Below are 26,570 nucleotides of genomic sequence, written 5' to 3' on the forward strand. Positions count from 1 at the left end.
AATCAAACAAACAAATAAATAAAAATAATAAATAAATAAGTATATATATAAAAAATAAATACATAAGTAAAATAAATGAATAATTAAATAAATAAATATAGTAAATATGTAAATAAAATAAATAAATATACTAAATATGAAAATAAATGAATACACCTATAAAACAAATAAATATAATAAATTAAATAAAGTAAAAAAAAAACCACACACAATGAATGCAAACATGAATTAAATGTATAAATACGATAAAATAAATGAATAGAACAAATAAATAAAAATTAGAGAAAAAAATAAATATATAATGCATAAAGAGTGCATAAAACAAATTAATAAATAAATATAAGAAATATATCAATAAAATAAATGAATATATCTATAAAACAAACAAATAAATAAATATGTAAACAAAATAAATTAATATATAAAATTAATATAAATCAATAAATACATAAAACATATAATAAAGTAAAAAAACAAATCAAATGAATGAAAAAATAGATGTATAAAACAATCAAACAAATAAATAAATAAAAATAATTAATAAATAAGTATATAAAAAAAATAAATACATAAGTAAAATAAATGAATAATTAAATAAATAAATATAGTAAATATGTAAATAAAATAAATATACTAAATATGAAAATAAATGAATACACCTATAAAACAAATAAATATAATAAATTAAAGTAAAAAAAACCCACACACACAATGAATGCAAACATGAATTAAATGTATAAATACGATAAAATAAATGAATAGAATAAATAAATAAAAATTAGAGAAAAAAATAAGTGCATGAAACAAATGAATAAATAAATAAAGTAAATACATAAATATGTAAAGTGTATTCCTATACAAATGAATGATTCCGCTTCCCAGCCATGGTTGCAGTGTGTCCCCCGATCACATGACACGAGTGTCCCGAGCTGTCAGTGTCACACGTGGTCACCTGTCACCAGTTCAGGCTCCTCCCCTCTAACTTTTAAAATGGCGCCGCCCGCAGCGGCCTCGGTGCCCTTACCTTTCTGTCGCTCCTCATTGGCCGGCACAGGCTGACGTTGTTGGACACGCCTCCCCGGCTGCAGAAGGGAGTAAAGATGGCTGAGGCTGGAGGAGAGGACAAGGAGCTGGAGGATCTTCTGGACAGTAAGGGGGAGGCTGGGGGGGTCACGTGGTTAGGGAGCCATGGGGAGTGCTCTTGCTGTGCCCCCCCCTCCCGTTCCCGGCAGGTGGGATCTGGGGGGAGGGGGAGTTCCTTTAGCCCCAGGTGGACTTTAACCCCTGCACTGCCAGCTGGCTCCCCAGACACAGACAGGCAGCACATTGTGAACTCAGTGGGGAGGTTTTGCTGTTGGAGGCCATGCCATGCACACTCCTACCCATAGGGGGCATGGGGGGCTGGGCACATGTGGGTGACTTTGCTGGGTGAGGTTTTGGGGTGTCCAAGGATGACCTTCCCTGGGTCTGTGCAGGCTCCTGTGTCGGGGTCATGGCTTGCTCTGTTCCTTTTAAAGGGCTTTTGATGTCATTTCAAGAACCTGTGGCCCCCGCACCCGTCCCTGAGGAGAATTGGTCCCAGATATTGAAAGATTGAGGTCTATCCCCCCCCCCCCCCAATCCCTTATGTAGAGGCTGACTCTGGAGCTGGGAGTTGGGGGTGAAGTCTGACAACTGCTACCTGATCTGGGAACACCTGCTGTCTTCTGGCTCCTGAGTGAGCAGTGCAGAAGAGCATGGGGCTGCCCTGTCTGTGCGGGGGAGGTGCTTAGAGCTGCCTGGTCTGTGCGGGGGAGGTGCTTAGAGCTGCCTGGTCTGTGCAGGGGAGGTGCTTAGAGCTGCCTGGTCTGTGCGGGGGAGGTGCTTAGAGCTGCCTGGTCTGTGCAGGGGAGGTGCTTAGAGCTGCCTGGTCTCTGCGGGGGAGGTGCTTAGAGCTGCCCGGTCTGTGCAGGGGAGGTGCTTAAAGCTGCCCGGTCTGTGCGGGGGAGGTGCTTAAAGCTGCCCGGTCTGTGCAGGGGAGGTGCTTAAAGCTGCCCGGTCTGTGCGGGGGAGGTGCTTAAAGCTGCCCGGTCTGTGCGGGGGAGGCGCTTGGGAGCTGCCCGGTCTGTGCGGGGGAGGCGCTTGGGAGCTGCCCGGTCTGTGCGGGGGAGGCGCTTGGGAGCTGCCCGGTCTGTGCGGGGGAGGCGCTTGGGAGCTGCCCGGTCTGTGCGGGGGAGGCGCTTGGGAGCTGCCCGGTCTGTGCGGGGGAGGCGCTTGGGAGCTGCCCGGTCTGTGGGGGGGAGGGCGCTTGGGAGCTGCCCGGTCTGTGGGGGGGAGGGCGCTTGGAGCTGCCCGGTCTGTGCGGGGGAGGGCGCTTGGAGCTGCCCGGTCTGTGCGGGGGAGGCGCTTGGGCCTGCCCGGCCTGTGCGGGAAGGGGGGGCGCTGCCCGGCCTTTGCGGGGAGAGGCACTTGGGGGGCTGCCTGGCCTGTGCGGGGGAGGCGTTCTGTGCAAAGAAGTTATTCAGAGCCTTGTGGACTCTGCAGGGGAAGTGCTTGGAGTCACCTCGGCTTTTCAAGACTGCTGGGAGCCATTTGTGCTTTGCAAAGGAGCTACTTAGAGCTACCTGAACTTTGGTAGGGGAGGTGCTTTGAGTCTCCTGGACCAGGGGTGGGCAACTGTGGCCCTCCAGCTGTTGAACTACAAGTCCCATTATGCCTCCGCCTTTTGGAGTCATGCTTGTAACTGTCAGTTTTGCAATGCCTCATGGGACTTTTAGTTCTACAACAGCTGGAGGACCACAGTTGCCCACCCCTGTCCTAGGCTGTTCAAAGTAGGTACTTCAAGCTAAATGGTCTGTGCAAGGGAGGTGCTCCGAGCCACGTAAACTCTGCAGGGGAGGTTCCCTGAGCCCCATAGACTCTGCAGGGGAGGTTATCAGTCACCATTACAGCATAAGGGAAGTTCTTGGCGCCACTTGGTCTCTGCATGGGAGGTGCTCGGAGCCGCCTAGGCTGTGCAAGGGAGGTCATTAGATACAAGCAGGGTTCAAGAGAAGGGGCTTGTGGCACTGAAAAATAGTTGTAGGCCCAGAAGGTGGCTTAGGGGGAAAAATTAAAAAAAAGACTGACCCAGAATTAGAAGGAAGTTTTCACAAGTGGTCATTATTGGTCTAATTTTTGGTTAGATACCCAAGTAGTTGGATTTGGAATCACTGTTTTTTTTGTTTGTTTTTTTCGCCTTGGCAGGTGCACTGGATGATTTTGAGAAGACCAGCCAACCACCTCCGTCCTCAGACAAAACTACAAAACCCTCCGGTCCCGAAAGGCCGCCTGAGGATGCTGCCAAGGTACGGCCATGTTTCTCGTTTTAGTGTATGGAAGACTCTGGAGGCCAATGGGGGACCCACATTTTTGTGTCTCAGCCCTCTGATGGCTCCATGTTGGGACTGAAGGGCAGAATCTGGAGGAAGAGAAAGTGGGGGAGGAATGTTTGCAGGCCACAGGGGTGAGGAGCCTTGACTGAGGGGGGCAACACGTATCTTTAATATGCAGCATTCATAGCAGAATATGATGTAGCGGGTCTACATGAGTGTTCTGTTACTGCTCGTGATGGTGATCTTCAGATCCTAACGCTCGCCAGTATCTCAGTGCGCCCGGAGGTGCTGGAGTTGAGTCAGACGTCAAACACCAGGCAGGGCCCCTGACATTTGGTGTGGTAGTCATGTTCTTATTTACCCAGCTCCTTCCTGGAGTGCATTTAACTGAAGGTGTACCGGGAACTTGGGTATATGGAGCTCTTGCGTAGCTGCCATACGAGCCTTCAGGTGGTGGAAAGTCATTGGTATGGGTGTGTTTATGGATATGTGGAGCATGTGGTTCAACTTTCGGGAACTATGCGCTGTGGTTGTCATGATGGGCATAAGCATGCACACTGCAGTCCTTCATGGGTCTGTGGTTTAGATGCAGAGCAGCTCTTCTTTTCTTTTGAAGAACAGCTGATTCGTTGGTCCTTCAGGGGTCGTCGTCTCTTGGAACCTGCATGGGAACCATCTGGAGAACCTCACGAGAGCATTCCAAAGGGTCTAAACATGCACACTGCAGTCCTTCATGGGTCTGTGGTTTAGATCCGGAGCAGCTCTTTCCTTTTTGAAGAACAGCTGATTCACTGGTCCTTCAGGGGTTTTCGTCTCTTGGAACCTGCATGGGTACCATCTGGAGAACCTCACAAGAGCATTCCAAAGGGTCTAAGCATGCATACTGCAGTCCTTCATGGCTCTGTGGTTTAGATGCAGAGCAGCTCTTCTTTTCTTTTGAAGAACAGCTGATTCACTGGTCCTTCAGGGGTATTCGTCTTTTGGAACCTGCATGGGTACCATCTGGAGAACCTCACAAGAGCATTCCAAAGGGTCTAAGCATGATTTACCCAGCTCCTTCCTGGAATGCATTTAACTGAAGGTGTACCGGGAACTTGGGTATATGGAGCTCTTGCGTAGCTGCCATACCAGCCTTCAGGTGGTGGAAAGTCATTGGTATGGGTGTGTTTATGGATATGTGGAGCATGTGGTTCAACTTTCGGGAATTATGCGCTGTGGTTGTCATGAAGGGCATAAGCATGCACACTGCAGTCCTTCATGGGTCTGTGGTTTAGATCTGGAGCAGCTCTTTTCTTTTTGAAGAACAGCTGATTCACTGGTCCTTCAGGGGTCTTCGCCTCTTGGAATCTGCATGGGAACCATCTGGAGAACCTCACGAGAGCATTCCAAAAGGTCTAAGCATGCACACTGCAGTCCTTCATGGCTCTGTGGTTTAGATCCGGAGCAGCTCTTTTCTTTTTGAAGAACAGCTGATTCACTGGTCCTTCAGGGGTCGTTCTCTTGGAACCTGCATGGGAACCATCTGGAGAACCTCACGAGAGCATTCCAAAGGGTCCAAGTCTTCTCATCTGTTTTTTACCCCAGAGGAAGCCTTGAAATAACTTTCAGATCTTGGGAACCCTTGCAACAACCAGTTCATAGGGGTTCAGTGGGCAAAGTATCCTTTACCTTGGTAACCAGTCCCCCCCCCTTACAGTGATACAGTGATGTTCAAGAATGCCATCCATCAAAAAGATCATTGGTATCATATGGGTGAAGTGGTATTGAACTTTACTGGAGGTAACCTCGAATAGGAGGTCAATCTGTTTGCTGTTTAATGCCTTTGATGGTTTTTGGTGTCTCCCTAATGATACATCTTTGAGGACCTCTCACGTGACTGTCCCGGAGGATGACTTGGGAAAACACAAGTTATTACTGGAGAACTTCTTTTTAAAGTTCAACCTTTAACCAAAAATAATAAATGCCCGTTTTTTGCAGGTAAAAAAATGTGCATTTTAATATTTTTGGATTCGGGATCCTGTAAATCATCGCACCAGCCATCAGCAGATCTGTGGTGCCATGCAGGTCTCCTGCAGTCCTGTCCGTATATCTGCTTGTCCATATGGGATATACAGGCAAGCAGATCTACTGACTGGAAGATTCAATGAACTACAATGGCACTGTGGTAGTTCATTGAGGAACTACAAGCTGACAACCGCTAAGGCTGTCGGGACTAGTAGTTCATTCATTCACCAAACACTGTGAGTGAATGACGTGGGCGTGTGGGCGGAGCTAGTTGACAGCCAGTACAAGGAACTTCTGTCGCGGGGAGGGGGGACTAGGCAGTGGCTGCAGCATGGGGAACATGTTACATGTTCCACTCTATTAGGGTGGAACATGTAACATGTTTCCAAAGGTGAACTTATCCTTTAAGGAATCCTCCAGCACAGTAACAATCCTCCCCTATTTTATGACTTTTACTTCTAGTGTTCTGCTCCTCGAATTTTTGCACAAAACGGGACTTAGTTATAGAGGGTGTATGATTTAAGTCCAGTTTTGGGTGAAACACGTGAGATTGTCCCAGGTGGCGGCTGAGTGGAGTGGGGAAGGGTAAACACCCCTTCTTCTTCCTTTTTTTTTTTTTTTCTTCAAATATAAGGGAGATTTGACATCACTTCCTATTCCAGAGACCGTGGTCACCAATTAAGGCTGAGAAAAGGAATCTCCAGATTGTAGACACAGCTGTGGGGAAAAAACTGATGCAGGTTCTAATCCTTCTTTACTTTCTTTTTTTACTCTACTTTTATATTTACTAAAAAAAAAAAAAAAAAAGGGAGATTCGACATCACTTCCTATTCCAGAGACAGTGGTCACCAGTACAGGAGAAGAGAAGGACCTCCAGAATGTAGACACAGATGAGGGGAAAAAACCCTGATGAAGGTTCTAATCCTTCTTTACTCCTTATATTTAATAAAGAAAAAAAAGGTAAAAAAAGTAGAATAAAAAGACAGTAAAGAAGGATTAGAACCTTCATCAGGGTTTTTTCCCCTCATCTGTGTCTACATTCTGGAGGTCCTTCTGATGAAGGTTCTAATCCTTCTTTACTCTTTTTTTTACTCTACTCGACTTTTTTCCTTATATTTAATGAAGAAAAAAAAAAAGAAAAAAGTAGAATAAAAAGACAGTAAAGAAGGATTAGAACCTTAATCAGGGTTTTTCCCCCTCATCTGTCTACATTCTGGAGGTTCTTCTGATTAAGGTTCTAATCCTTCTTTACTGTCTTTTTTTATTCTACTTTTTTTCCTTTTTTTTTTTTTTTTTTTTTCTTAAATATAAGGAAAAAAAGTTGAGTAGAGTAAAAAAAAAAGACAGAGTAAAGAAGGATTAGAACCTTCGTCAGGGTTTTTCCCCCTTATCTGTGTCTACATTCTGGAGGTCCTTCTTTTCTCCTGTATTGGTGACCACTGTCTCTGGAATAGGAAGTGATGTCAAATCTCCCTTATCTTTAATAAAAAAAAAAAGGGGGGAGATTTGACATCACTTCCTATTCCAGAGACAGTGGTCACCAGTACAGGAGAAGAGAAGGACCTCCAGAACGTAGACACAGATAAGGGGCAAAAAAGCCAATGAAGGTTTTAATCCTTCTTTACTCTACTTTCTTTTTTTACTCTACTTTTTTTTTTTTTTCTTTTTTTACTGTTGAGTCTCTCATCACCTGTCCCGATGGCCAACATGAACACAGACAACAGTATAAACCTTGCAGGAGTCCTTATCCTAATCTTCTTTATCCATAATAAAAAAAAAAAAAAGCTTTGGCAGGAGTTACAACTTCGTAGACCACACACTCGTGAACACACCAGAATTGGCCGCCATAGAGCAATGGTTCCCAGTGAAACCGATAAATGTTGGCTCATCACAAAAGACAACTGGTGTAAATCTGGAGTTTGGCTGATGTAAAGGTTCAGAGGTCATACATATTCTTGTCTTGTTTCTCTGGCGCAATGGTTGTCCCTCTGGTTCCACCTTAACTGAAGTCCTTTGTTTTCTCAGGATCCCCTGTTGGCGTCTCAGGAGAAGTTCTTCCAGGAGCTGTTCAGCAGCGAGTTGGCAGCCCAGGCCTCAGAGGAATTTGAGAAAGCCATGAAGGAGCTGGCTGAGGAGGAACCTCATCTGGTGGAGCAGTTCCAAAAGCTGTCGGAGGTCGCTGGAAAAGTGGGTGGGTAGTGACCTTCTTGAAGAATGTGAGCTTGCCCTTTAATATGGAGGCCAAGGGATTCAGACTGAGAACAGGCCACGTTCAGAAGTCCTCCCTTCAGGGAACTCTTACTCAGTGTCCAGAGAAATCAAGTGAAACTAAGGGGTCGATGAAATTCAGATTCTTTTCTCGATGTGTAAAATACACAGTCATTTTTTTTTCTCGTATCAGCCAATGCCGTTCTTCCTTTTCTTGCCTGACTGTCCTCTTCCAGTGCAACTCTGATTCTTCGGTGCAACACACTTCTTGAGCTTCACTTATCAAAGTGTTTTGAGATAAGAAGTGCTTGTGCTTTCACACAGCATGGGATCAGACCCAAGCCCGTGATGGTGGCGGGGGGATCCAAGCCCGTGATGGTGGCGGGGGGATCCAAGCCCGTGATGGTGGCGGGGGGATCCAAGCCCGTGATGGTGGCGGGGGGATCCAAGCCCGTGATGGTGGCGGGGGGATCCAAGCCCGTGATGGTGGCGGGGGGATCCAAGCCCGTGATGGTGGCGGGGGGATCCAAGCCCGTGATGGTGGCGGGGGGATCCAAGCCCGTGATAGTGGTGGGGATCCTGGTAATTAGTGGAAATATCTAAATTCATATAGACTACCCAAATGATGGACCATTGGGTGTAATTTGAGAAGGGTGGCAATTCCACTAGAAACCAAAAATGCTTTTCCATAAAATTGAATCCAAAACTGGATAATCAATCAAAAGATCCGACGCGTTTCGCGGGATGTGACCCACTTCAGGGAAAGTGGAAAAACTGAGCAACAATGCCAATCGATGATAGCACTCTGTTCAATAGCAGCACCTGACGTGAAGATCAGTAGTGATTGGATACACAAAGGAGATTTTCTGTACACCAGGGAGGAAGCCGTCTGTCCGAGAATACCTCAGATCTAGTTGGGTAGCAAACGCCAAGCCATTGTTCGTTCCAGATGAAAAAAGTATAGTGACCAATTGTTGTTGGTTGGTGAATAAACACCCGTCTTGGTTGCTTCTGAGCAGTTAAGGAGGTTAAAAGCAGACAAAAGAGAGGCCAAAATTTGCCCAAACAGATGCCCCAATGTAGTCCTGTGATGTGGGGGGGATCCAAGCTCGTGATGTGGGGAGGATCCAAGGCTCGTGATGTGGGGAGGATCCAAAGCTACGTGATGTGGGGAGGATCCAAGGCTCCGTGATGTGGGGAGGATCCAAGGCTCCGTGATGTGGGGAGGATCCAGGGCTCCGTGATGTGGGGAGGATCCAGGGCTCCGTGATGTGGGGAGGATCCAGGGCTCCGTGATGTGGGGAGGATCCAGGGCTCCGTGATGTGGGGAGGATCCAGGGCTCCGTGATGTGGGGAGGATCCAGGGCTCCGTGATGTGGGGAGGATCCAGGGCTCCGTGATGTGGGGAGGATCCAGGGCTCCGTGATGTGGGGAGGATCCAGGGCTCCGTGATGTGGGGAGGATCCAGGGCTCCGTGATGTGGGGAGGATCCAGGGCTCCGTGATGTGGGGAGGATCCAGGGCTCCGTGATGTGGGGAGGATCCAGGGCTCCGTGATGTGGGGAGGATCCAGGGCTCCGTGATGTGGGGAGGATCCAGGGCTCCGTGATGTGGGGAGGATCCAGGGCTCCGTGATGTGGGGAGGATCCAGGGCTCCGTGATGTGGGGGGGATCCAAGGCTCCGTGATGTGGGGGGGATCCAAGGCCTCGTGATGTGGGGGGGATCCAAGGCCTCGTGATGTGGGGGGGATCCAAGCCCCTGAAGTGTGTGTTTTTTTTTTTTTTTTTTTTTTTTTTTTTTTTTTTATAAATGTTTTTTTTGAGGGGGCGGGCTGTCGGATTAGCTGTTTGCGGCCCCATGGTTTCTATCAGCTGCCCTGATCACTGGGCACAGTGGATGCTTCAAAAGCCCAAACAGGCACGAGGTTGATAATCATTGCTCCAATGAATGTATTGATTACTTGCCTCATTGACTCAGGACGGTAGTATGACCGATATTGGATGGATCGGTCTCTGATATAAATTATCTTCATTTATCTGATAGGAAGCGATGAAACCTCCCAGCAAGAGTTTACTTCCTGCCTGAAAGAGACACTGTCTGGACTGGCCAAGAATGCCAACGACTTGCAGGTAGGAATTTTGAAAAAAAGAAATAAAAACATTCTATAGAAGTACCTGTAGTAGTAATAATACAATACATTATTTTGTTCCCCATTGGTTACACATTGGCTGTGTGTCCCTCTTAAAGGCATATTCCACTTCTTCTTTTTTTTTTTTTCCTCAAAAAAAATAAATTCATAAATGCACCCATGATAAAATATAAAACGTGCATTTAATTTTTTTTTTCAGTATTGGAACCTGCAGAGCATTGCAACTAGCCCTCAAGGGGCGTGCAATCTAAGGTCCCTCACCCTCAAGGGTAGTACAATCTAAGGTCCCTCACCCTCAAGGGGAGTACAATCTAAGGTCCCTCACCCTCAAGGGGAGTACAATCTAAGGTCCCTCACCCTCAAGGGGAGTACAATCTAAGGTCCCTCACCCTCAAGGGGAGTACAATCTAAGGTCCCTCACCCTCAAGGGGAGTACAATCTAAGGTCCCTCACCCTCAAGGGGAGTACAATCTAAGGTCCCTCACCCTCAAGGGGAGTACAATCTAAGGTCCCTCACCCTCAAGGGGAGTACAATCTAAGGTCCCTAACTCACATTCATACATACACATATTAGGGACAATTTAGACAGGAGCCAATTAACCAACCAGCATTGGTGCACTATACAGAAACCATGGAGTAGATCTTGGAGGGCTTCTTGGTTCTTTTAGTCTGTTCTCACCACAACACTATCTGTAATTCTGATTATCTGTCTGGGTGTATGGAGCCTCTTCTCTCTCTGTGTACACATAGTGCATATAGCGGTTTCAGGCTTGTTGGCCCTCATCAGGGCAGTGCATGGAAACCATGGGTTCTGTAGGGTAGGACTTAGAGGGCTTCTTGGTTCTTTTAGTCTGTTCTCACCGCAACACTATCTGTAATTTTGATTATCTGTCTGAGTGTATGGAGCCTCTTCCATATGTATGTATGTATGTGTAAGGAACCAAGAGGCCCTCCAAGATCCACTCCATAGAAGCCATGTTTTCCATTTAGAACATGGCTTGTAGGCCACCATCGGTGTGCTAGATGGAAACCATGGCTTCTATGGAGTAGATCTTGGAGGACCTCTTGGTTCCTTTAGTCTGTTCTTACCACAACACTGTCAGTAATTCAGGTGATCTATCATGGTGTATGTAGCCTCTTCCCTCCCTGTACACATACTGCATACAGTGGTTTCAGGCTTGTTGGCCCTCATCAGTGCAGTGCATGGAAACCATGGCTTCTGTAGGGTAGGATTTGAAGGGCTTTATGGTTCCTTTACTCTGCATTCACATTTTGAGCGATTTTTGTAGCTTGAAGCTCCAAAAATGCTCAAATGCCTGATCATGCAAACCGGCACCATAGAGGACAATTGATTTTTGAAGTTTGAGTGTTTGTGGAGCTACGAGCTTCAAGTTACAAATCACTGAAGTGTGAATGCAGTCTTAGTCTCTTCTCACTCTAATACTGTCTGTATTTCTAATGATCTGCCCAGGTATATGGAGCCTCCTCTTCCCCTTTATATATACTGCATACAGCGGTTTCAGGCTTGTTGGGCTTCATCAGTGTAGTGTATGGTTTTTACATTGTAGGGTTTGGAGGGCTTCTCGGTTTCTTTAGTCCCTTCTCACTCTAATACTGTCCGTATTTCTAATGATCTGCCCAGGTATATGTCGCCTCTTTCCTCTTTGTGTGTATATATACTGCATACAGCGGTTTCAGGCTTGTTGGGCTTCATCAGTGCAGCGTATGGTTTATACAGGGAAGGGCTTGGAGGACTTCTTGATTCCTGCAGTCTGTTCTCACCATAACTTTGTATGGTTCTACTTCTCCTGCAGATAAATCTTCCTTGTTCTCTTCTCAGAACCCCAGCCTATCAGAGGAGGAATTGGCTCGGGCAATGGAAGGTCTCTCAGTGGACGACGCGGATGGAGACGGAAATATCTTACCGTTGATGCAGAATATTATGCAGAGCCTGCTGACCAAAGAAGTCTTGTATCCGTCCCTCAAAGAGATCACAGACAAGGTGAGTCTTCCTTGTGGCCCTCTAAAGATCTGCTGGCACTGGCGTGGTTTTCTGTGCAGGAGGTGACCGGCAGTAGGGCCGGTGTAACAAACTGAAGGCTGGGGAGGCAGTCCGCCCCTTTGGGTTGCAACGTGCTTAAAACTCAACTTTGGACGCAATTATTACACCTGTTCCGCAGTGGCCAGAAAGGGACATAAATCAACTTTGTGCACCAAATGCTTTTCCAAACCTTGTAGAAGTAGCAATGATGTCATTAATGGGTCCCTGTGCTTCTCTATGCAGTGCAGGCAGGTCATGGCTGGTGGGCGGGGCCAGTAGGGTGCTATGGTGTTTTTCGGGAAGCTATGGACAGCACTATGCTGGACATTCCCGGCAGCTATGATCTGTGTGCATTGCGTAGAGAAACAGAAACCCAGTTCCATACACCTCTCAGGAGCCCTCAGCCCTGATGTAGGCAGGGGGCGGAGTTATGCAAATAACAAAAATGCCTTGATGGGTGGGTGTTAGTCTGGGAGAGTGGACATTCCTAGTCAGGCTGCATTTGCATAGGTAACACCCACATGTGACGCTGATCCTCTGTTTTGTAAGAACTAAAAACCAGTGAATGAAAGGGGCAAGGCCATGGACAGTCAGGCTGGGGGAGGAAAGAGCTAGATGATACTGGTCGTCCTCCAGCCAGCAAATGAGGCAGAGCTCTCTCTGACTGGCTGCAGCTTCTAATGCACATTGTGAGAAGCTCACAGTGTGCGCTGAGATCAGAGTAAGCCGTTTCAGTCCAGGAGAGGAGCCGGTACACCTGTGCAAGACTAGAGGGAAGGTCAGAGAGGTCCTTCTCTCCATCTTCATGTCCTTTCTCACGCCTGTGTCTCCGCCTCCTGCGCAGTACCCAGAATGGCTGCAGACGCACCGCGAGTCTCTGCCCCCTGAGGAGTACCAGAAATACCAGGAGCAGCACAACCTCATGAGCAGGATCTGCCAGACATTTGAGTCCGAGCAGCCAGGTGAAGAGGCAGCCAGGTTCGAGACGGTCATGGACCTCATGCAGCAGGTAGGGAGCTCATCGGCCAACAGTCCCGGTCCACTTAGACTCCTTAAAGCCTACGTCCACTCAGATATTTCAGTTACAGGTGGAGTCTGGTGGACAGATTTTGTTTTTCTAGCATGTTTTGTACTGTATTATCATCGGTTGGCTGGTTGGTTGGTTTTTGGTTGGTTGGTTGGTTGTTGGTTGGTTTTTGTTTGGTTGGTTTTTGGTTGGCTGGTTGGTTTTTGGTTGACTGGCTGGTTTTTGGTTGGCTGGTTGGTGGTTGGCTGGTTTTTGGTTGGCTGGTTTTTGGTTGGCTGGTTTTTGGTTGGCTGGTTTTTGGTTGGCTGGTTTTTGGTTGGCTGGTTGGTGGTTGGTTGGTTTTTGGTTGACTGGTTGGTTTTTGTTTGGTCGGCTGGCTGGTTTTTGGTTGGCTGGTTTTTGGTTGGCTGGTTGGTGGTTGGTTGTTGGTTGGCTGGTTGGTTTTTGGTTGGTTTTTGTTTTGTTTTTTGTTTTTTCTTCAGTGTGTTTTCTTATTTTTATTTCCTTCCTGCAGCTTCAAGAATTGGGACACCCACCTAAAGAACTGGCTGGAGAGTCTGTAAGTTACCGCGTGTAGGAAATGGAACCTCAACCTCTTTACGACTGCTGCAAATATGCGTCGCTGGGCGGACAAGGTTTCTGTGCTGAAAGCAAGCCAGGAGCTCCCCCTACTGATTGGTGGTTTGATGTCCATCACAAGAGGGGCAGACCTGATAGGGGCACTAGTGCCTATGAATGCCCATTAGGCTCCGCCCACCCTGATTTAAAAATCCCGTCTTTGTGACCACTGCAATGGCGAGGAGGGAGCTCCGCTCCACTGAGGATGACAGAGTGCTCACTGAAGCCTTACCAAAAAATGCTCCCTTTCCTCCCCCTGTTGAAGCTACGCTGAGCTCAGCTGCTGCTGCGACAGACGGAGAGCGCACCGCCATGCTTCACGGGTTCTGCGCTCCCACCTGTGCTCCCAGGACCTTTATGATGGGTGTCCTTGGGTGGAGGGGAGGGAGACAAGAGAATGTCTGTTCGCTGATCTCCCCTAGCTGCAAAGAACCCGGAAGTGATGTGTACAACATGAACTGTGCTTCTCTGGCTGCTGTGGGGGAAAGGAGCGCAATCTGCACCTCTGCTGCTACACGGAGAAGTTCTGTCCTCTCTGCCACTGACCGCTGCGACTGGGGGGGCAAGCAGAGACGAGCTTCCCAGCAGCTGCACCGAGAAGTCATATCCTCCTTCTGCCACTCACTGCTGCAACCATGGGGGCGGGGGTAGCAAAGACGAGCTTCCCTGCAGCTGCACCGAGTAGTTTTGTTGTTCCCTCTTCCGCTATCTGCTGCGATCGGGAGGTGGAAGCTACCCTTCGAGTTTCCCAGCAGCTGCACGAAGAAGTTCTATTCTCTCTGCCACTGATCACTGTGACCTGGGGGGGAGCAGAGATGAGCTTCCCAGCAGCTGCACGGAGAAGTTCTGTCCTCCCCTCTGCCGCTGACCGCTGCGATTGGGGGTGGGAAGGTAGCAGACTCGAGCTTCCCGGCAGCACAAAGAAGTTCTATCCTCTCTGCTGCTGACTGCTGCGGGGGGGTAGCAGAGACAATCTTCCCTGCAGCTGCACTGAGAAGTTCTGTCCTCTCTGCTGCTGACCGGGGCGGGTGGGTAACAGAGACCATCTTCCCTGCAGCTGCACAGAGAAGTTCTATCCTCTCTGCCGCTGACTGCTGCGGGGGGGTAGCAGAGACAATCTTCCCTGCAGCTGCACTGAGAAGTTCTGTCCTCTCTGCTGCTGACCGGGGCGGGTAGGTAACAGAGACCATCTTCCCTGCAGCTGCACAGAGAAGTTCTATCCTCTCTGCCGCTGACTGCTGCGACCGGGGTGGGGGGAAGCAGAGACAAGAGACAATCTTCCCTGCAGCTGCACGGAGAAGTTCTGTACTCCTCTCTTCCGCTGACCGCTGCGATCGGGGGGTGGAAGGGTAGCAGACTCGAGCTTCCCGGCAGCTGCATGAAGTTCTATCCTCACTGCTGCGACTGTCCGGGGGGGGGGGGGTAGTAGAGACAATCTTCCCGGCAGCTGCACACAGAAGTTCTGTCCTCTATTCCGCTGACCGCTGCGATCGGGGGGTGGAAGGGTAGCAGACTCGAGCTTCCCAGCAGCTGCATGAAGAAGTTCTATCCTCACTGCTGCGACCTGGGTGGGGGGCTAGCAGAGACAATCTTCCCTTCAGCTGTACGGAGAAGTTCTGTTGTCCTCTCGACCGCTGCGACTGGGGTGGGGGGAGCAGAGACAATCTTCCCTGCAGCTGCACGGAGAAGTTCTGTCCTCTCTGCTGCTGACCGGGGTGGGGGGGGGTAGCAGAGACCATCTTCCCTGCAGCTGCACGGAGAAGTTCTGTCCTCTCTGCTGCTGACCGGGGTGGGGGGGGTAGCAGAGACCATCTTCCCTGCAGCTGCACGGAGAAGTTCTGTCCTTCTCTCGGCCGCTGCGACCGGGGTGGGGGGGTAGCAGAGACCATCTTCCCTGCAGCTGCACGGAGAGGTTCTGTCCTCTCTGCCGCTGACCGCTGTGACCGGGGTGGGGGGGAGCAGAGACAATCTTCCCTGCAGCTGCACGGAGACGTTCTGTCCTCCTCTTCTGCTGCTGACTGCTGAGAAAAGATGAGGGGGGTGCCGCAACTGCTGGAGAGCTGCGAGGGCCCCATGAACTGGCCTGGGGGGCCAGATTCGGCCCCCGGGCCTTCTGTTTGACACGCGGTCCAGAAAGTCCTACACAACCTAAAATAAAACCGAAACTGATATGTTTTCCTTCAGGGTCTCCTGTTCTTGTGGCCCCGCTGACCTGCCCGTCCTGACCTTCGGGTACATACAGCTGTGATTGGACGCTGCTTGTATTTGTCGGAGATGCACATTGAAGTGTATCACAGCGCCAATCAAAAATTCTATTTCGCCCCCCCCCCCCCCTCCGGTTTTGAATCCCCACCCCCGTCCTGTACATAATTTCTATTTGAAGCCTGTGACTCTGCTCTGTGTCACCGAGACGTCTGGGATCTTGTGACCACTTTTGGCTGTTTGGCTGCGAGTCTTCCCCGCGTAACCTGTTTACAAACCATGTCATGTCGGGATTGATTTCCCTCCCCGCTCCGACGTCTGCCTGGGGGGAGCCCGGGGCCCTCGTGTCATTTTGGAAGAGCTAAAAGTAAAGCAGATCTCTGAGCCGGGAAGGGTGAGAATCCTCAATCCCTAAAAACATCTTCATTCAAGCTTTCAAAAGTCATTTTTAAATTTTGCAATTTGTAATCAAATTATATTCCCGCTGATACTGCCTTGAGGTTCCTTTTATGCAGGCGCTTCCTGTTATAGGGTGACAACCCTTTGTCCTTCTCTCCTAGCTGTGCTCCTGCGTTGTCACCTTGTCTCCCAGGCTTCTGTGACCACATTTGACTGGTTTAGCACACATTACAGAGACATGGTCCACTGTTGTCACCATCAGGAAACCCGCTCTGAGAAATTCAATGCAGCCATCGCTTGAGTGCATGTAGACCGAAAGTGGCTGTAGAGGATCCGTGGCACTTGATGCAGCAGAGGGCACCCCCCCCCCCTTCCAGTCCGGACACTTTCACCCCCCCCCTTCCAGTCCTTACACTTTCACCCCCCCCCCTTCCAGTCCTTACACTTTCACCCCTTCCAGTCTGGACACTTTCACCCCCCCCCTTCCAGTCTGGACACTTTCACCCCCCCCCTTCCAGTCTGGACACTTTCACCCCCCCCCTTCCAGTCTGGACACTTTCACCCCCCCCCTTCCAGTCTGGACACTTTCACCCCCCCCCTTCCAGTCTGGACACTTTCACCCCCCCCCCCTTCCAGTCTGGACACTTTCACCCCCCCCCTTCCAGTCCGGACACTTTCACCCCCCCCTCCCCTTCCAGTCCAGACACTTTACCCCCCCCCCCCCCCCCCCAGTCCAGACACTTTCACCCCCCCCCCCCCCTTCCAGTCCGGACACTTTCACCCCCTTCCTATACAGGCCAATTTTCAGCTTTCAGCGCTATCACACTTTCAATGACAATTGCGCGGTCATGCAACACTGTACCCGTATGAATTTTTTAGCATTTTTTTTGTGACCGATTAAAACTTTATTTTGGTGGTATTTATTCACCACTGGGATTTTTATTTTTTTTTTTGCTATATAAATGAAAAAGTCCAACATTTTTGAAAATGAAGTGTTTTTCTTATAAAATGTGGCAAATAAATATTATTTCATCATAACTCTTGGCCAAAATGTATTCATTGATCTTTTTAGTAAAAAAAAAATAAAAAAATAACCCATATTAGTTTATAACCAAAAATTATAACTTTTCAAAAAACATTTTTTTACAAAATATTTTTTTTATTTTATTTTTTATATTCTTTATTTTTTAACATACGGTCACCCTAGCAGTATAGTGTCACCATGGTGACACTGTAATACTTGTGGGGGGTGATGAAGATTTTTTTTTTTGCACGGATTCCTTTTACACCCATAAAGGCTGTAAACGCAATTATTTCTCCTTCTCTCTGGCTGCATTCTTGGAGCCAATAAGAAATACTGTGTGAACTGTGATTGGTCACAGCTTGTCACATGGTACAAGGCTGTTGTGAATAGTCCTGTACCATGTGGTCTCTGTGATCATTCACAGATTTCAGTAGTAGTAAGCAATGATGTCCGCAAGAGACCTCTTGCTTACTACTATTCATGTGATCACTGATTGGCCAATCAGTGATCACATGATCGGGATCTTACACAGAGGTCCTGTACAGCAATCTGTGTTACGGAGGACACAGCGGGCAACGATCGCGGTGATTGGTCACAGCTTGTCACATGGTACAAGGCTGTTGTGAATAGCCCTGTATCATGTGATCTCTGTGATCATTCACAGATTTCACTAGTAGTAAGCAATGTCGTCAAAAGTGACATCTTGCTTACTACTCTTCATGTGATCACTGATTGGCCAATCGGTGATCACACGATCGGGTCCTCGCACATAGGTCCCGTACAACGATCGGTGTTCCTCTGTGTCCGGAGGACACAGCGGGCACTGGATCGTGGTGCTGTGTGCTCCCAGGAAGCTATTCATGTGATCACCGATTGGCCAATCAGTGATCACATGATTGCAACCTCACACAGAGGTCTGGTACAGCGATCGGTGTCCCAGAGGCCACAGCAGGGCATCGGATCGCGGTGCACGCACGGGCTGTAAATGTGGGTGCCATTTATAAACCGCAACTCGCTCCTGCACTGCTTCCGTCTGGCCATTTATGTACATTGGCTGGAAGGGAAGTGGTTAAAATAATCCTTTAGTGATCCTACAAAGATCATTGTTCAGGCACTTCCTGTTACAGGGTGACCACGCTGTGTCCCAGGAGTTGTGTGATGCAGGAGCACAGCTCCAGGGAACAGCGTTGTCACCCAAGCTACTGATGGAGACTACAACTGGCCAATTTTATCATATATTCTACAGGCATGGCCATGATTGCTGTCGCCATCAGGAAACCCACTTGTGAGTACTGCCATGTAGCCATTGCTGCTAGTCTGGGTAGTCAGGAAGTGGTGGCAAGGAAGCTGTGGGAGATCAGCAACAAAGGATGAAAATAGGTGAAATCAAGGATTTTATATAAAAAGAAAAAGGTCCATGATGGACAAAGAACCCCTTCCTATACTGATGCCAACATTCTCAGTCTGTGCTCTAGAAAACCTTCTCTTCCAATGACGTTTTTCTTTTTCTTCCCAGCCCCCCGGCTTGAATTTCGATCTCGACGGATTGAACCTGAATTCCAACAGCGCCAGTGCAGAGCAGTGCTCGATCATGTGATTTCGGTCTCTCCCGGCAGTCGGCACGCAGACACGGCGAGGGGGGTGGGGAAGACTTCCCATTTTTCATTAGTTGGAGCGCTGTATTTAAAGTCCTGGCGTGTTTCCTGGCCGAAAGCATGGAAGACCACTAGAGAACTAGGTTTATCGACTGATGCTTGTTAAAACCTGTGGAGAAGCCCTATCGTCCAATCAGAACGCCTTATTAACTGTACTAACAACAACAAAAAAAGACTTGAAATGGTTATTAAAGCATTTTCCTTATTGCTGCAGCTCGGTGAAACTCATTGCATGGAGCGAGGGTGCCGCTGCTTGGTTCCGGTTGAAGATGGACATTGATTTGATCACAGCGGGAGATCTTTGAGATGAGGTCTTTTCCCATAATCCTCTATACTACATTTAACCATCCACACACTAAAGAGTTGCTAAGCTCGCCAACTGCCGTACTTCTTCTGTATCCGAAAGATAGTCTTTGAAAACCAAATCTTCCTTAAGATCTTGTGTTTGGGGAGCGAGAAGGAATGTTTGATCTTTGCCTAGTTGTGCTAATTTTAGAAAACTTGTTGAAAAAAATTTGACGTTAAGCCACCTGTCCAGCTTGTTGGGTTTGAGAAGACCAGTATGTTATTTAGGGCAGCAGATATCTCCGCCTACTTCGAATGTGGCAATTTTAGAAGTAGAATTGAACATCCAAGCCAACTTTTGGTTTTTAGACCTAAAGGTTCATTGCACCCCAAAACTGAAAGTCCAGGCCACCTGCTGCCTCAACAAATTTCTACCTTGATTGCTAAGATTGGCAACTGTGGTACATTGTCTTTTATCTCAAGTCAGTCTTTGATACAAATCTTCCTTAAGATCTTGTGTTTGGGGAGCGGGAAGGAATGATTGATCTTTGACTAGTTGTGTTAATTTAGTAAACTCGTTGAGAAAAAGAGGATATTCCAGTTGAAGATAAGCCATCTGTCCAGCTTGTTGGGTTTGAGGAGGACAATGTTATTCAGGGCAGCAGATATCTCCGCCTAGTTCGAATGTGGCGATTTAAGAAGTAGAATTGAACACCCAAGCCAACTTTGGTTTTTAGACCTAAAGGTTCATTGCACCCCAAAACTGAAAGTCCAGGCCACCTGCTGCCTGAACAGATCTCTACTTTGATTGTTGCTAAGCTTGGCAACTGTGGTACAATCTCTTTATCTAAAGCAGTGGTTCTTAACCTGTGGGTCGCGACCCCTTTGGGGGTCGAACGACCCTTTCACAGGGGTCCCCTAAGACCATCAGAAAACACATATTTCCGATGTGTAAAGAGCAGCTGCTGTGTAGAAAGCAGCAGCTGCTGTGTTGAAAGCAGCTACTCTGTTAAAAGCAGCTACTGTGTTGAAAGCAGCAGTATTGGAGGTAAAAGGACACTCATGAATTATGATTACTGGGTAAATAATTTTATGGTTGGGGGGTCACCACAACATGAGGAACTGTATTAAAGGGTCACGGCATTAGGAAGGTTGAGAACCACTGATCTAAAGTCAGTCTTTGAAACCAAATCTTCCTTTTAAGATCTTGTGTTTGGGGAGCGGGAAAGAATGTTTGATCTTTGCCTAGAGTGTGCTAATTTAGTAAACTCCTTGAGAACAAGAGGATATTCCAGTTGACCAAAAGCCACCTGTCCAGCCTGTTGGGTTTGAGAAGGCCAATATGTTATTTAGGGCAGTAGATATCCCCGCCTAGTTAAGAATGCGGTGATTTTTAGAAGTAGAATTGATCCTGGTTACCTTTCATGATGGGTTCGTAAACCGAGAACAGACCAGGTGAAGTTTTAACATGCCAAGCCAACTTTGGTTTTTAGATAAAAGGTTCATTGCACCCCAAAAATGATGGTGTCGTATGAAAGTTCAGACCACCTGCTGCCTCAACAAATCTCTACCTTGATTGTTCCTAAGCTTGGCAACTGTGGTACAATGTCTTTACCTAAAGTCAGTCTTTGAAATCAATGCTTCCTTAAGATCTTGTGTTTGGGGAGCGGGAAGGAATGATTGATCTTTGACTAGTTGTGCTAATTTAGTAAACTCGTTGAGAAAAAGAGGATATTCCAGTTGAAGATAAGCCATCTGTCCAGCTTGTTGGGTTTGAGAAGGCCAATATGTTATTCAGGGCAGCAGATATCTCTGCCTAGTTAGAATGTGGCGATTTTAAGAAGTAGAATTGAACATCCAAGCCAACTTTGGTTTTTAGACCTAAAGGTTCATAGCACCCCAAAAATGATGGTGCCGTATGAAAGTCCAGGCCAACTGCTGCCTCAACAAATCTCTACCTTGATTGTTGCTAAGCTTGGCAACTGTGGTACAATGTCTTTTATCTCAAGTTAGTCTTTGAAACCAAATCTTCCTTAAGATCTTGTGTTTGGGGAGTGGAAAGGAATGTTTAATCTTTGACTAGCTTGTGCTAATTTTGTAAACTCGTTAGGGAAAAAGTTGATAGTCCAGTTGATGATAAGCCACCTGTCCAGCTTGTTGGGTTTGAGAAGGCCAGTATGTAAAATAGGACAGAGGATAACTCTGCCTAGCTAGAATCTGGTGGGTTTTAGAAGTTGATCCTTGTTACCTTTCCAAGTCCTGATGGGTTCATAAAATGAGAGCGGATCCGGTGCAGAAGCTTTAACGTCCAAGCCAATGTTGCTTTTTTAGACTAACTAAAAATTCACTGCATCTAAAAACCGATGATGGAGTATGAAGATCCAGGCCATCTTCTGGCTTAACAATTCTCTACCTTGAATTTTGGGTGTTCCCTTTCATCTTGGTGGGTTCCTGTTACTCCTGATTTTCCAAGCAAATGGAAGATCCAACAACGAGAGGGATACCAGTTTGTGATATTTATGGTAGGGCAGCTGATATGGGGATTTAAATGTGAAGATCACACCACAACAATCTCCTTCAGATATACACTATATGGCCAAAAGTATGTTGACTCCTCTCCAACTGACAGAGTTTGATTGTTTCCACGGAAGGGTACAGTTAATACTACAGCCTACAAAGGCATTTTGGATAAATGTACACCTTGTGGTTCCAGTTTGGGGAGGTCGTCTTCTGTTCATGACTGTGCCCATGTGCACCAAGCCAGCTTCATAAAGATATGGTTTGATGTGAAGGAACTTGAGTGGCCTGGACAAAGCCTTGACTGTAACCCTGTGAACACCTTTGCTACCGCTCTGTCCCCATGGGTAATGGGTTTGTAAAATGTGAACAGACTGGGTGCAAAGGCTTTACCGTCCAGTGAAATGTTGGTATTTAGACTAACTGAAGTTCACTGCACCTAAAACTGATGGATTATGAAGGGCCAGGCCACCTGCTGTCTCAACAATTCTTCCTTGAGTTTTGGGTGTTCCCCTCTATCTTGGTATGTTCCCTTTCCTCCTGATTTTCCTTAATTGAAAGTGTAGGCAGGGAGAGTGATACCAGTTTCTAATAATTTTGGAAGGGTAGCTGATATGGGAAGTCAAATGTGAGATCTCACCAATCTCCTTGAGATATACCAAATACGGTATGGCCAAAAGTATGTGGACATCTCTCCAACTGACAGAGTTCAGATGTTTCTAGTGAAGGATAGTGTTAATACTACAGCATACAGAGACATTTTAGATAGATTTACACTTCCAGTCTTGTGGTAACAATTTGTGAAAGGTTCTGTTCGCGATTGTGCCCAGGTTCGCCAAGCCAGCTTCATAAAGACATGGTTTGATGTGAAGGAACTTGAGTGACCTGTACAGAGCCTTGACCATAACCCTGTGAACACCTTTGGAGTGTATTGGAACCCAAAATGCGAGCCAGGTCTTTTCATCCAGCATCAGTACTTGACCTCACAAATGCTTTTTTGGCTGAATGGGCACAAATTCCCACAGCCACGCTCCGAAATCCTGTTGAAAGCCCTCCCAGAAGAGTGGAGAAAGTCAACTCCATATTAATTGCTACAATTTTGTATGGCCAACAAGCTCATATAGATGCAATGGTCAGGTGTCTACAAATTTTTGGAAGTATGCTGTATAAGAAGCCATTGGGGGGAGCACAACTCCCCAACATCTACAAGAAAGGAGCCATTACCCATAGCAACCACTCACATTCTCGTTTCCATTTGTGCTGTAGGTCGGAAAGGAAGGTGGTGATTGGTTGCTGTTGAGAACACTGTTTCTCATTTGGAAAGACTTCTCCTTCTCCTTCTCTTTTTTTTTTTTTTTTTTTCATTTGTCTCATTTACTGATGTGCCAGAGTGAAGGTCTGCCTGTGTTGCCCACAGCAACCAATTGCAGTCTTGTCAGGGCACTAAGTGAGAGAATCTGGTTTCTGTGGGCAACACAGATGGTTAGCTCTTGGACCCGTTTTCACTAGTTATTTTATTTTTTTTAATCCATTGGGGGATACAGGAAGTTATTCAACTCTGAGTTATCCTGCCACCTACGGGAGGATCGGACATTGGCAAACAGAAAACCTGTAGGCTAACTCAAGGTAATGTCTCCTGCTACCAGCATGTACAGTTTTGGGCTAGTGTCCTAGTAGGATGAATGTTTACTTCAGCTGGTTGGTCTACGCGACTTCAGTGGTCTGGTGTGGCCGTACTCAGCCCAGCTTTTGCATTTGAAGTTCCAAGCTTGGACTTCACTGAACAGGACATGGTGGCGATTGGCTGGAAGTGGCTTTCAAGCACCTAGATTCATGTAAGGTGCTTCCAGGCCCCATTTTGCTAATTTGTTAGCTGCAGAATACTTTCCAGGTCCAAATCCATTAGCATTACCTCAACACTAGCCATATCTTTAAAGGCTTTGTTTGAAAGGCCTGGTCCAACCGAGCACCAGGAGCTACCTCAAGTACTTAAGTCACTGGATACTTTTTTAAAATTCTCAGAAAGGTTTAACACTGTTGGACTAAGCGCTGACTTGTCATCCACTTGCCCCCTTTCGTGCCATACAGGGGCTTTGTTATATAGAATGAGCAAAATACTTGTAGGTCTAGATCAATCAAAGCAGAAGTATTAGGGAGGACTGTATCTCCTTGCTGCAGCTTGAAACGAGCCCCATGGAACTTATCTTCAATCTGTTTTGCACCATGTTTGATTTTAGACATGGATGGAACGGGGTTCCGGGGCTTCTTGCAGCATGTCCATTCTAGCGGTCCAGCTTGGGATACAGTTGCCCTCTACTCCTGAAACCTATTCCATCTTTGGTGTCTTCTTCGTCAGTTAAAGCCAGTTCTTCTACCCTTTTTAAGCTGAGGTTCTTACTACAGTCCAGCAAGACTTTATGGTCTAAATCACATAATTATTTACTGACATAAAGAGGCCACCAGCATGCTCCTGGGCCTTCACCCGCAGATTCTGTATCAAATTTTCAATGTGTTAGATGGCTTCTGAGCCAACACCTGGAGAGGTTCTGTCTGTTTTAGAGCCTCTTCATTCTTTGGCTGACGAGTTCATCCTGGAGGAGATTGTCTGCTAATTCTCCCAAATTAGGGGGACCATTACGGCTTTGGTCGATGCAGTGTGCACCACTCTTGACACTAGAGGATCAACTTGTTGCTTCTACCAGTGCCTCTTACAATTTTGGGTCTTTTAGAGCCCCTAAGACAGTAAAGACTTTTTCATTGCACCTGCTGTTCTTCTTTTAATGGAGATTGAAAGTTTTCTTCTAAAGGGCTTTCGAAGGAAATGACCTCTCTGTGGATCTTGCAGTGTCCCACCTTTACAAAGTCCCTACCATACCATTAGATGATGTACCTTTCTTTATGGACCCAACGGATAAGCAGTTAAAAGACCTCTCTAACGCTAGGCTCTCATTGGCAGGTCCTGCTCTTCGTTCCATCCATTGCCAAACCTCGGTGATTGAGCTAAGCCTTCTAAAAGAGATATTACTACTGCTGAGGTTGACCTCTTGATTTTAGAACGTTTGGAGCAAAATGGTTGCAGCTTTAAGCTCCAGTGGTGATGGGCTGCTAGAAGCTTCCGTACTCATATTCCTGATTCTCCCTAGTCATTTCAGGCGGTACTCATAAGGGTTCATTGGCTTCTCGCCCCACCCTCTCTAGATGGCTCAGAAAGACCATCACCAAGGTTATGGCCTCGAGGATTGCGTTCCACGCTTCCCTGGTAAGGAGCGCTCTACTGGGTTGGTAAGTGCTTATTGGGCTGTTCAACATCAAGCTCCTGATGTTTGCAAGGCTGCCACTTGGTCTTCTGTTAAGGGATCCTTTATGTTCTGCTGGGTGGATGTTGCTGCTTCATCTGATGTCAACTTTGGGCATAAGGTCCTTCAGGCACCTGTTGAGCTTTCGCGTAGTCCCCACTTCTCTGTTTGCATTTCATTGCTGTGTTGCCCACCCCTCAGTTGGACTTCTTTTGGATGTCTTGAATGTGAATGCCTTCCTGTGTCCCTCAATGGATGAGAAACAAAATAGGACCTTTTTGTGCTCGACAGAAAATCTATTTTCTTGGTGTCCATTGAGGGACACTGGTCCCACGTCTTGAAGTTTGATTCTGCTCTCGGTTCTGAATACTACAAAACTGAAGCACGTTGGTAGTTGTAGGGGTGTTCCTGGGCCGGTCTACAGTTTTTCGTTTACCAGTGTCCAATCCTCCTGTAGGCGGCATTATAACTAAAAAGTGAATAGCTTCCTGTGTCTCTCAATGGAGGAGAAAGGAATTAAGATCTTTGTACCTGTTTTTTTGGAGTCCATTGAGGGACACGGGTCCCAGTGGTTGTATAGGCTGAAGGTCTCTTACCTTCATGCATGAAGGTGGAAAACCTTCTGTATGTTGTTCCCCCCCCCCCAGTATTTACCTGAGCCCCCTTTCAATCCAGTGCTGTGCACTGGTGCCTCAGCTCTCCCCGGTCTCTCTCTCCTCATTGGCTGAAACACAGCTGTGGAAGCCATTGGCTCCGACTTCTGTCAATCACAGCCAGTGAGGAGGGGGCAGGGTCGAGCCGCGGCTCTGCATGTCTTATGGCGCATAGAGCTGGGCTCGGGAGCAAGCATGCCCGAGGACCGCCGTAACAAGCGAATTGATATTGGAGGCACTGGTCAAGGGGGAAGAGCGGCAGCGGGGGGACCCAAGAAGAGGAGGATTGGGGGCTACTCTGTGCAAAACCATTACGCAGAGAAGGTAAGTATAAAAACTTAAGCCCCCTCCCAGTATTTGGGGTGTTCTTAGGCTTCCCTAGTTTTTTTTTTTTTTTTTTTGTTTGCCAGTGTCCAATCCTCCTGTAGGCGGCAGTCTAACTGGAAAGTGAACGGCTTCCTGTGTCCCTCTCAGGATTTTACGGCAATTAATAAAAATAAAAAAAATTTGTATGTTTTTAACATAGATGGTGTATATAGTGCTGTGATCGAACGAATGCCGCAGGACCCCTAATGTACCGAACTTTTAATGGTGATTCATTATCAAATATGCCTGGACTGACCAAGCACAAACGTAAAAAAAATAAATAAAAATATATGACGGTTGATTGTTTTACGTGATATTTTGTTTAGTGTTGGGGGAACAAAAATGGGAAATATCATGATCAAAAGTTTAATATATCTGATGGGCCACGCAACCAATGGGCTTATTCAGGCCCTGACTGGAACAAAAAATAGGCCCGGGCATTTTAGACTGAGCAGTTCATTCCTGGGTTCAATTGGTGGCGGTCACGGAGTCGGTTCTCCACACTGTAATATAAAAGGGCACTGTGATATAAAGGGGACTGTACTCTAAAGGGGCATTGTATTGAGTACATTGCCCCTTTACAGCGCAGTCCCCTTTATATCATAGTGCCCCTAGAGATCTAATCACAGTGCCCCCCTATATATTCAAAGAGAGGGCTCAATCCAGCAAAGAGACATCCCCATATAGCAAAGACAGGATGTCTCTTTGCCGGATGGGGATGTCTCTTTGCTGGACCCAACTGCGCAAAGAGACAGCCCAGTCCAGCAAAGAGA

General features: G+C 47.1%; 1 protein-coding gene across 1 annotated transcript; it reads left to right on the forward strand.

Annotated features, from left to right (window-relative positions):
* The first annotated feature begins 1,002 nt into the window (after positions 1–1,002).
* On the forward strand, positions 1,003–26,096 carry PEX19 (peroxisomal biogenesis factor 19). The gene is made up of 8 exons (XM_089667210.1): positions 1,003–1,149; positions 3,226–3,326; positions 7,383–7,548; positions 9,609–9,694; positions 11,555–11,716; positions 12,600–12,764; positions 13,297–13,341; positions 18,542–26,096. Exons 1-8 carry the CDS (start codon positions 1,101–1,103, stop codon positions 18,620–18,622), a joined length of 855 nt encoding a protein of 284 aa, XP_089523336.1. The 5' UTR covers positions 1,003–1,100; the 3' UTR covers positions 18,623–26,096.
* The last annotated feature ends 474 nt before the right edge of the window (positions 26,097–26,570 follow it).

This window comes from Staurois parvus, unplaced genomic scaffold, assembly GCF_062004578.1.
Source record: "Staurois parvus isolate SC_StPar_1 unplaced genomic scaffold, SC_StPar_1.0 ptg003098l, whole genome shotgun sequence".
Classification (NCBI taxonomy): domain Eukaryota; kingdom Metazoa; phylum Chordata; class Amphibia; order Anura; family Ranidae; genus Staurois; species Staurois parvus.

Excerpts from the sequence above, each read along its gene's own strand:
- PEX19 (XM_089667210.1), top strand. The coding sequence starts at position 1,101 with ATGGCTGAGGCTGGAGGAGAGGACAAGGAGCTGGAGGATCTTCTGGAC. Across the intron at positions 7,549-9,608 it reads GGAGGTCGCTGGAAAAGTGG|GAAGCGATGAAACCTCCCAG; the intron begins GTGGGTAGTGAC and ends TTTATCTGATAG. Across the intron at positions 12,765-13,296 it reads TCATGGACCTCATGCAGCAG|CTTCAAGAATTGGGACACCC; the intron begins GTAGGGAGCTCA and ends TCCTTCCTGCAG.